This window comes from Clupea harengus, chromosome 8 (assembly GCF_900700415.2).
Source record: "Clupea harengus chromosome 8, Ch_v2.0.2, whole genome shotgun sequence".
In the NCBI taxonomy this organism is placed as follows: Eukaryota; Metazoa; Chordata; class Actinopteri; order Clupeiformes; family Clupeidae; genus Clupea; species Clupea harengus.
The window spans coordinates 8,101,146-8,111,952 of NC_045159.1; the positions used below are offsets into that span (position 1 = coordinate 8,101,146).

The window sequence follows — 10,807 nt, forward strand, 5'->3', positions numbered from 1 at the left end:
TTAGGTGTGCTTTGCCTGTGTGGATGGGAAGGAGTTCCGGTTGGCCCAGATGTGTGGTCTCCACATTGTGGTCCATGCTGATGAGTTGGAGGAGCTGATCAACTATTATCAGGTACAGTGCTGCTCCCTACCTTTAACATATACGATATATATTCAATACATTTGTATGCTGATCTATGTTATCATAACGTAGTATGAATATTATACTGTCATACTGTATGTGTCCTGCTCTCAGTAGTATAATTAAGTAATATAATAAATGCCAATTATTGCTGGTTAATACTCTTACACTATATCTGTATTGTTAAAGGAGTTTGGATTTTGCCAAAAGTTGTTGAGCTCAACACCCAATCAAATTACACCCCTCACTCCATGCCCCTGAAGCACTGTGTTGATTGGCTGGCATCGTTTATGGCTCTGCCCCAGCCTTTAATCTCTAATAGGGCTCTACCTTTCAAAAGCCCACAAATTAAAAACTTTTTGTGACATTATTATTCTAGTCCCCAGCACTTTTTTTCAATATGCCCATCCTGGTGAATGAGTTCTCCACTAAAACCCTTCCTAGTGCCAGCCAAGATTTTATTGCCTTGGTGTTTAGAGCTGCGGCTTGCTGGAGGCCTAACCACAGCCCTGTGCATTGTGATTGAGTATTGTAGCGGTTTGCAAAACTAACCCCAGCTTGTGTGTGTGTGTTTAGGACCGCGGTTACTTTGAGGAGTTGATCACCATGTTGGAGTCGGCGCTGGGCCTGGAGCGTGCACACATGGGCATGTTTACAGAGCTGGCCATCCTCTACTCCAAATTCAAGCCGCAGAAGATGAGGGAGCACCTGGAGCTCTTCTGGTCCAGAGTCAACATTCCAAAGGTAGAGGGAACCAAACGTTATTATGCCACCGTGGTTACAGCCGGAGCGGGGCATTCAGAAATGTAACAAGGCCCAACCATGGCTTTAAGTCCTGGAAGAGATGGCGTCAGAGACTGATAACTTCCATATTTTCAACCTTTAAGTGTGATTTACTTAAATGTGTGTTCATATAAAAAAAAATGACCAATGATGAAAATACATAATTGACCTCTTAACAAGCACACAACTCTGTTTTATAAGGTTAAAGCTAAATGGAGACTTCCCATCTTCCTCGTTAGGTTTTGAGGGCTGCAGAGCAGGCCCACCTTTGGGCAGAGTTGGTCTTCCTGTACGACAAGTACGAGGAGTACGACAATGCCATCCTCACCATGATGAGCCACCCCACAGACGCCTGGAAGGAGGGCCAGTTCAAAGACATCATTACCAAGGTAACGGGCCCGTTTTCTGTGACATCACATAAATGCTGTTCAGGTGATAGTGTGGCGAGTACTAGTGCGTAATCAACATCACATTTTTGTCTTAGGTGGCCAATGTTGAGCTTTACTACAAAGCTGTCCAGTTCTACTTGGAATTCAAGCCGTTGTTACTGAATGACCTGCTCATCGTGCTGTCCCCGAGACTGGACCACTCCCGAGCGGTCAACTTCTTCACCAAGGTGAGCAATGTCATCATCCTGTTTATCCACAATGTAGTTTTTTCCTAACAAGAGATGCCACATTACTCTTGAAGTAAATATGAAGTGATGAAATGTCAGTCAGAACACTCAGAGCCCCGCCCCTCTCATTTTACAGGTGAAGCAGCTGCCTCTGGTTAAGCCATACCTGAGGTCAGTACAGAACCACAATAACAAATCTGTCAACGAAGCAGTCAACAACCTCTTTATCACTGAGGAAGACTACCAGGTAATACGTGTGTGTGTGTGTGTGTGTTATTATCAGAATTAGATCAGAATCAGAATCAGAATCATATGGGTCCATGATTGCTTACGTCTGTACATTTTGCCATAATAGGACATTGTTGCAGCTTTCAGATATGCAGCTGCTCTGCTCCTAAATGACCCCCAACATGTTTTTGTCCATCCCTGCCCCCCAGGCCCTGAGGACGTCCATAGACGCCTATGACAACTTTGACAACATCACCCTGGCCCAGCGGTTGGAGAAGCACGAGCTCATCGAGTTCAGGAGAATCGCTGCCTACCTCTTCAAGGGCAACAACCGCTGGAAACAGAGTGTGGAGCTCTGCAAGAAAGACAAACTGTACAAGGTGCGGGGACTTTCTTCATTTAACTTAGATGTACCAGTGACACAACCTTGTTAATTAGCCGTTCAACTTTACTGTGTTGTCATTAGTCAGTATCGTTGCTGTTAGTTTCGTTAAGTCCTAAACTTGTGATGTCCAAAGATCAGCCACCTGTAACATAATGCAGTACAGCTCAGGAAGCCTCAGCCACTAGTTTAAGGTCGTTTGATCAGGCACTGATGCTTGTGTCGTCGTGTCTTCCCTGCAGGATGCGATGCAGTACGCGTCCGAGTCCAAGGACACAGAGCTGGCCGAGGAGCTGCTGCAGTGGTTCCTGGAGGAGGAGAAGAAGGAGTGCTTTGCCTCCTGCCTCTTCACCTGCTACGACCTGCTGCGGCCCGACGTGGTGCTGGAGACGGCCTGGAGGCACAACATCATGGACTTCTCCATGCCCTACTTCATCCAGGTCATGAGGGAGTACCTCTCCAAGGTATGGAGCTCTGTCCTCAAGCATGACCGTGCAGGAAAATATTCATCATTAAAGGGTTTAGCCTACAGAGCGCTGCTTTCAAATTGTATACGGTAAGATTATATATACATGGTAGAAATAATATAGGTTTTTGTAGGTTTTTTTTTTAAAGACAGACTGAATTTTTTTTCCTCTTTTTTGGGGGGGGCTTATGACTTTGTCAGCAGACTTATTGGGTGTAACAGTTAAAAGTACATTTCTAAGCATCACTTCTAAAATTCCCTTTCAGATCGATTTCGTTAAGGAAAAGGTGAAAACTGCAACCTCTGTTTTGTCTTGCTTTTTTTGATTGATTTTAATTAGTGTATTGATTTCGGCAATCTGCATGGATTTTGATTTGTATGCATATTTCAATGTCACACTACAACTTCTAGCTGAAACTGCCAGTATTTTCTCCTAAACCTGACTTGGACTCGACCAGACTGAGAGCCATGCTCTCTGGTGGACCTGTAGAACAGTGTTTCTCAACTGGTGGGTCGCTGAATCATTCTGAATGGGTTGTAGAATGTGTGCCCCTTCAGAACTGTAATGACTGGCAGAAAATATATGAACAGAAACTTCTATTTTGAAATGGGAAAAATCTGAGTCTTCGCCGTTCTCATGCCCTTATCCCAAGGGGAAAAGGTACCTGTCGGAAAGAGACAGAAAGTTCTGCTTGAGCGGCATATGCGTAGTGTGCTGTATGAGAGTGCCGAGTGCCTGCTGGACTAGAGCTGTAACGTGAGCGGGGAAAGCTTCGATTTACTAGCTGTCTACAGGGATGCCACTGGTGGGCTAGTTGAATCGTTGTTAGTATTTACAATTCAGTTTGAAAAGTTTAGCCGTTATGTTGCTGGGTGACGCATTTTCTTGTCATTTGTGGTTAGCATGTGTGAGTGATTTCAAACTTCTTGTTATATTCTTCATCAACAAAATCTCTAAATTGGGCAAAAGGTGAACCAAATGGTCTCCAGATAACTCATCAATGCAGGGAGAAATGTCAGTTTACATTTTATGTTTGGTCATGGTTTGATTTCTATAAAAGTGTGGGTCCCAAGGCCAGACCAGTTGAGAGGCACTGCTATATAACATTAGTGAGGCAACAGGACCAATAGGAGGAGTAATGGCAGACTTTCCTCCGCACTGGAGCTCTGCTTCCCTCTCAGTTCAGCAGTTTTATTTCTCATTGGCCATTGACTTCTCTGAGCTACAAATGCATTATATGCATTGGAGATGTGTTGGATAGGAAGTGTATAGGGCCAATGATTTTCCGTTTCAAAAAAATGCATTTTCCGTTTCACATTTGGTGAATTCTGTTTTTTTTTTTCCGTTTCAGCTCATTTTGTTCACCCTGAGGTAGATTGATGGCTTAAAATGAGTGAATAATGTGTGCCCTTCTTAGATTGTTGTTTGCCAGCCATCAACAGAACAGAAGACTAAACATTTTTTGTTTTAAATGCGATTGGGAAGACGAGCGCGTGAATGTGGCTTTAGCGGAGATCTGTGGGTCAACCGTTGAAAAGGGGGGCGTGGCCGGAGCAGAGTTCAGCGCAGACGTGACATTTTCTCAGTGGTTTTGTTGTTTAATTAATGTTTGTTCATCGTTGCAATCGTTGTTGTGTTTATTTGAAAGAAATATAGCCTTGCAGCCCAAAATACAGGGGAATTTGGGCGATTTGTATGAACAAAATGATGTTTCCGTTTCAAAGTTGCAATTCCGTTTCAAAGTGTTCATTCCGCGAATTCCGTCCGTTTTCCGTTATCGCGGAAAATCATTGGCCCTAAGTGTATTTTACATATCTGCTGACACATAGCATAGCACAGGGAAGGTTCACGAGGTACACTGTTAACTGGATACCTCTTGTCAAACTAAATGCCATTAAATATTGATGAAATTGGGCTTAAAATAAATAAATACAATTTCTCACTGATGCTCATTTTGTGATTGCCCCAGAGCATAGTGCCTCAGTGGCAGACTGCATGTATCCATGGAAGTAGATGCCGGTAGAAGGACGTGCTCATGTGGAGAATACATTTCTCCCTGTATGCAGAGACGTTTCTTTTTTGTAACTCTGTTCAATAGTATTAGGAGTGAGTTACCCATAGAAGAAGTGATGCTCACTGAAAAGTGAAAGTACTCAGAAAACTCAAATATATGGATGTTGAAAATATAATTAAAAGAAGGGTTTTAAGAATTGCATTCATACTGAAACCACTGCACCAATAGTGTGTGTGTGTGTGTGTGTGTGTGTGTGTGTGTGTGTGTGTGTGTGTGTGTGTGTGTGTGTGTGTGTGTGTGTGTGTGTGTGTGTGTGTGTGTGTGTCTATGTTTGTGAGAGGGTGTTTGGGGGATTTTTATAAATGCACAACATGGAAATGGAATTTGGTGTGAAGGAACAGCTAACAACATAACTGCACCTTGATGACCGTGTGGCTTGGCATTTGAGCACGCATGTTGTTCCACTTGCCCCCTCCCCACCCATGCCAGCATCTCTTGCACTGAGAGGCCTGGAGCTGTGGCAGCTGCTTTGGGGCTGTTGTTTGGGAAGCCCAGACTGGCTGGAGCACCACCCCCACCCCCCTTCGCCCCTGGTTCACTGCACCCCTGTGCTCAAGCTTTCTCACCCTACACTCTTTCAGTCTTCATACTGATGTTTCATCTCCTTTCTTTCTTTCTCTCTCTTTTTCTTTCTTTCGCCCGCTCTCTCTTTCTTTCTCTCCTCTCAATCCCCAATTTTTTTTCTACTTCTTTCTCTCGCTCTCGCTCTCTCTCTCTCTCTCTCTCTCTCTCTCTCTCTCTTGCTCTCTCTCTCTTCTGGATGTGAACACAACACTAAGCATGTCTTGAAGTGAGGTGTAATTGTTTGGGAAAGTCCCCCAGATTGAAATGGGAAATGATAGGAAGGCATGAATAGGCATCCACGCATTTCCCTTAACATGACTAACTCGTTGATTCACGTAGTGAACTGAACCCACTTTCTGCAGATAAATTTGGATTTGGAGTGCAAGACAGGGGAGGACGAAATGCAGGTGAAAAACAGCAGTAAAGATCAACATTTCTGACAAATTGAGGTGATTTACAAACTTGAAGGACTAGCTTGGAAAAAATAAATAGATTTGTTGCAGTTCTTATCTCTTGAAATTGATTGCCCGAGGCATTTTGGGTTTCCAAACATCAGTGAGAATTGATATATATATAATTTTTTTCTTTCTTTCTTTTTCTGAGCTATCCCTTTGAAGTATTGTCAAAATTCTTGACACGTGTCGGTTACACAGCTTTGCTTCCACATTTCAATTCACCTGCAATTTACTGTGAATTTCAGTCTCCATCCAGAGTTCATGGCAACAACGACTCTGGACCTGTGTAGACATAGGAGACCTCACAATGAAGTCCACTGTGACCTTCACATTAGCTATGCAGTGCATATCTTTGCTCTGAGCATTCAGATGACCTTCAATTCTTTATCTTGCAAACAAAAGGATGAACAAAAAAATGGTGACTGTTGGGATCCCAGACAATGGTCTTTCTATAGCTCTGCATTATGTGACTTTGTACAGTGCTGCAATAGGTTGCCATGGAAACGGAAATGAGCATTTCATCCCTATGTCTGCAATCTGCAGTGTCAAAAGCAGTCCAACTGCCTCCAATTTTCAAGTCCAACCACGTCCAACTGTTCAGACCGCTGGATTAAGAAGAATAATTTGTGAAGAACTGAAATTTTCTGGAATTGGAACTGCAATTTACCTTTTTAAGGTGCACGAGGCTCAAATGGGCTTTTTTTGTATTTTTCTCTATGAAGGCACCAAAAATGTTCCTTTTCTGGCTATCTCTGTAATGATGCATCACGGGTCAAAATCAGTGTGAAATAATTCACATCACACCTCACTCTCGATGCTTGCTTTTGTCCCACCAATCAAATTACAGGTTTAAATTCGCCCAGTGCAGCAGGAGCAACCGCGACTTGGCTTGCGTGGTGACTGATATAGTCTGTCATCTGTGAAGGTGGCTTAAGTCGTTTCTTTCTCTGCACCTCTTAGGTGGACAAGCTGGAGACCTCTGAATCGCTCAGGAAAGAGGAGGAGCAGGCCACTGAAACACAACCAATTGTTTATGGTGAGTCTCCATACCAGTTACAACAGATCCCCCATTAAAGGGGTGTTTCCAGGCAGGTTTTCTCCAATTGACACTGGAGATTGATGGTATGCTTCAGGTGCTGTAGAGATGTCTTTAGTAGGATGGGGAAATATTCATATTAACTTGTCCATAATAACCTGATACTACAATTTACGTGTTTTAGAAGGCATCAATCCATTTTGAGATCTGATTGGTCAGTCAGTTACTCTCGGTTCTACAACTTTCTAAAGACGTATTTTTTTTTTTGTAAGATTCATATTTCCCCCCTTTCAGAACAATGTATCTGTTTGTTAAATGTAATTTTTTTTTTAAATGGGGCTTTATTTTCAGCACTATACTTGAATGTAAAGATTTGTTTGAATTGAGGTTTTCCCAGTTTGTGACGCTGTCTGTTTGTGACGTGTTAAAGGCACACCTCAGCTGATGCTGACCGCAGGACCCACCAGCGTGCCCGTCCCCCCTCAGCAGGCGTACGGCTACGGCTACACGGGAGCACCGGCCGGCTACGCCCAGCCCCCTGCGGCCGCTGGCTTCGGCTATGGCATGTAAGGACTGGACGTCCGGACCCGCTCCGCTCCGCCCCTCCATCCCTCCCTCCTGCGCTCGCTGGCGTCCCCAGCTCGGAGCAGTCCATCCACCTCTCCTCCTCCAGTTCTCCAAACTGCCCTCTGTCATCTTTTTTTCATTCAAGACGACAAGCAAGCAAATGTTTTCCCTTCCCCTTTCTTTCTCCTTTTTTTTATATGAAAGATTTTTTGGCTCTTGTTATTTTTCCTTTTACACTTTTATGAAGGACTTCACTTTATTTCTGTTTAGGAAGAGAGAAAATTTGGATCACGGGGATTATTTTTTCACATTCCATCAATCTAATTAGTTTTAATTTTGTTTGTCTATTTTATTTTTAAAAGGGGAATCATTTATGTCAAAGTGGAGGACTTGTGGTGGGGAAATGAAGCCCTCCTTAATAAGGTCTTTTGTGAAGCATCAGAATTGCACTTGGCATTGAGAAGAAACTAATGTAGAATCTGTTCATTCTAGTGTGTGTGTGTGTGTGTGTGTGTGTGTGTGTGAGAGCAGCTTGTTCTATCTGTCTTTAAAATGCATTCAAATATTGTATATTCAGAGAAAAAATGGGAAAAATACATTGTTCCAAAATACAGTATTTGAACACAAGACTGCCACTTCCATGACAACACTACAAAATATTACTGTACAACATGGGGGTTGTGTAGTTTTTCGGATGAGACCTATTGAGTTGGCCTACAGACGTATTGAATTCTGGCAAGTTCTACCCTTCCCTGGCCTATGCAGGTTAAATAGTGTGCAAGTCATGAGTGTATTTTTGTTTATTCTGTGTGCTACAGATGACTTTCCCTTGTGCAGTAAGTAACCAGTGCTCTTGTGTGGGACCATTCCATTTGAAGAGGGATAATACACACACAAAAAAAGAAAAAAAAGGAGAAAAAAGAATGCTATTCTTCAGATCTGTGTGTTTGACTAACCTCCCCCTATCCTTGTGCTACAGTCTGTGTATGCTGGATATCGTGGTGTTCTAGGTCATTGTTCATGACTGTACAGAAAGAATATAAAACCTACTAACCTTGATGTCCTGCTATTTTTTTTCGACTTTTCAATTTATCCTGATCTTACCATTTGGTATAAATTACTTTATTTAAAAGAAGGCACCTAACTCCTGTACAGTTACCCTTTTAATGCATAGATTTACAGTGCACATCATGGTGGGTTAGCAAATGATCTTGATAACTACCAATGGCTTTAGCACTCTCCCCACAAAAAGACTTCTAGTTTGATAAGCGCTTTGTTTTCAAACCTGTTTATGTGCTTATACCATATACATGCTGCTCCCCTGAGAAACCACTGTCATCTTATCTTTCTGATCATACCTAATTAGTAAGCACCCCCCCCCCCCCCCGGACTGTTGTCCTGGATATGATCTAGACTCGACCAAATGACGTATACATATGGAGTAATCCAGATGGGTTCTAATGCGTAGATTACTGTTGTGTGGAAAATACAGTATAACCGTTGTCTGTGTTGTGTTTGGATGTAAAGTTGGCCGTTGCCATGACACTATGAGCACAAATGAAGAGCAGACTCACGCAGGGAATGTTTGAATAACCCTCTACTGTATGGTTCAGTCAAGGGGAACCTTGCTGTTATTGTTATTCTATTTGACTGTCAGATAATGCCTATGTATGTGTGGGAGGACGTTGATTATTTTTCTTTTTCCTAAATAAAAAAAAATAAAAAATCCAGCTCTGATTAAAGGATGAGATATAATGTAGAATATATAATGATAGAATTGTGATTTAAAAATAGATGCCTGATTAACCCAGTAGTCCCCTCTGTATATACACTTACAAATGCAAAAAAAAGAAAGAAAAATCCTCATACATTCAATGATTGAACAGGTGAAACTAATTGCTTCTTAAAATAAATGGTCAAACAATGGAAACATTTGTGTCGTGTGAAAACCTTTAATAACCCCAGGAAGCACTTGTTTTAATTCATAGACAACAAATGTAAGTGTTGCACATATTCAATACAGTTTCAAATGCCCTGTTACTTTGTCTATTATATCACCAGGCCCGGGGCCCACTCCAAGAACTGTTCGAGAACCCGGTGCTATCTGGGTTCTGCCTGCATCCTGAATCAAACTGACAAGAAGTCCGAGGTCTTTAGCCTTTCGCCAAAGTTCCAACAGGCTCTCCTCGTCCTCAGTCTTGACCACTACTTTTGGCTGTCCGTAATACTCCCACTGTTTGAGAAGATCAGGATCTCTTCGCTGAAGTTGCTTATAGGCGCTCACTGCCGCATGAGAACACTGAGCAGCTACTTTTCCTTTACCCATGCTAAGGTCCTTTCGCACCACCAATATCAACTTAAGCTCCTCACTGGTTCCCATGGAGGACGTTTCGCTTTCATCTCCAGCACCGTCTGTCCGTACGCCTCTGCCCCCGATGGGTTTTCCAAACCGGCCTTTGAGATACCATCCGAGTAAGAGTCCACAGCCAACACCTGCTAACATACCCATGGCCAACGGGCCACTCAACGAATCCATACCTGAAATAGAAATATGGCATTTAAAATCCACTTGATAACTCTGGACTTCCACAGTTCTGCATTGTGGATTCCCGCCCAGAGCCAGAAGATGAAAATTAGCTTATAACCTACCGTCACACACTGCGTTTTTAAGGACTTCCGCATCAAATGAACAATTATCTTTGACCCAGTGATGTTATGCAGAGATTGTATTCGATCTGTGGTGCAATGTTGTTCCCAGATCAAATCGTTAAGCTCCAGATGAAAACAGGACTTGTTTAACGTTAACTACATCAATGTAACAACGTTAGGTCCAGCCACCAAGCTAAGGCAGTGAATTAGCTAATGGGTGCGGAAAAGTGGCAGAAATGACTGAGTCACATCTGCAGATCTTTCCGTCAGAATTTAATTTCTTTGACAATGTTAACATAACTTTAAAGTTCACCGGTTGTCTAACTGGTTATACGGACCCAAGTTCTGTAACGAGGTTAACTCGACACTCGAAAGTTAGCTAGCTAACAGTGGTAGTACACGTGTTGGCGAATATCTTGGCTAATACATAACTCAGTTACATGACGTTAGGATGTTACGTATCATAAGTGATGACACATTCAGACAAAGAAGGGCGAGACAAATAAATAGAAGCCTTACCACCGACGAAAAATATGAAATTTCCCTGTAGTCTTCACCGCATTTGTCACAGGTTTTAACGTCACGTCGGTCTCCCTCAACAAAATGTCTCAGCCTGATGACGTTGAACCTAGTATCTTTAGCGAGAGCCAGAATGTTCTGCTCTAGCTGTTCTTATTTCATAAGATGCTACATTGCCACATTGTTACTGTAACCGTGTCCCCCACTGCCCCTGCATTTAAAATATACAGGTTGATTTATTTTAATTTAACTGAAAACTCCACTTCCACTTGATGTATGTTGTTGAAAATTGTTAAAGGCTGCTGTTAAAAATAGATTTCATAATACATTATGTAAGGCATACGTA

The 10,807-nt window shown here is 42.5% G+C and overlaps 2 protein-coding genes across 5 annotated transcripts in view; one reads left to right on the top strand and one right to left on the bottom strand.

The window, feature by feature from the left end:
- Nucleotides 1-9,223, top strand: part of cltca (clathrin, heavy chain a (Hc)) — a 40,717-nt gene extending 31,494 nt beyond the window's left edge. For 2 of the 3 annotated variants that reach the window (XM_012835762.3, XM_012835761.3), the window contains 9 exons: nt 5-112; nt 698-865; nt 1,144-1,293; nt 1,389-1,520; nt 1,657-1,767; nt 1,958-2,128; nt 2,373-2,594; nt 6,651-6,726; nt 7,157-9,223. In XM_012835762.3, the coding sequence (XP_012691216.2) occupies nt 5-112; nt 698-865; nt 1,144-1,293; nt 1,389-1,520; nt 1,657-1,767; nt 1,958-2,128; nt 2,373-2,594; nt 6,651-6,726; nt 7,157-7,296 (1,278 nt within the window). In that variant the 3' untranslated portion in view covers nt 7,297-9,223. Of the gene's footprint in view, nt 1-4; nt 113-697; nt 866-1,143; nt 1,294-1,388; nt 1,521-1,656; nt 1,768-1,957; nt 2,129-2,372; nt 2,595-2,862; nt 2,884-5,597; nt 6,727-7,156 lie in introns of those variants that run through there. The other variant, XM_031571727.2, reaches the window with a different exon arrangement.
- Nucleotides 9,224-9,225: 2 nt separating this feature from the next.
- Nucleotides 9,226-10,604, bottom strand: ptrh2 (peptidyl-tRNA hydrolase 2). 2 transcript variants are annotated; one of them, XM_012835763.3, is made up of 2 exons: nt 10,462-10,604; nt 9,226-9,831 (listed from the first exon to the last, which is right to left on the bottom strand). In XM_012835763.3, exon 2 carries the CDS (start codon nt 9,827-9,829, stop codon nt 9,308-9,310), a length of 522 nt encoding a protein of 173 aa, XP_012691217.1. In that variant the 5' UTR covers nt 9,830-9,831; nt 10,462-10,604; the 3' UTR covers nt 9,226-9,307. The 2 variants fall into 2 exon arrangements, with proteins under 2 accessions (XP_012691217.1, XP_031427588.1); XM_031571728.2 differs by lacking the exon at nt 10,462-10,604 and adding an exon at nt 9,943-10,437.
- Between the last annotated feature and the right edge of the window lie 203 nt (nt 10,605-10,807).

Coding starts and splice junctions, on each gene's coding strand:
- ptrh2 (XM_012835763.3), bottom strand. CDS start 9,829: ATGGATTCGTTGAGTGGCCCGTTGGCCATGGGTATGTTAGCAGGTGTT.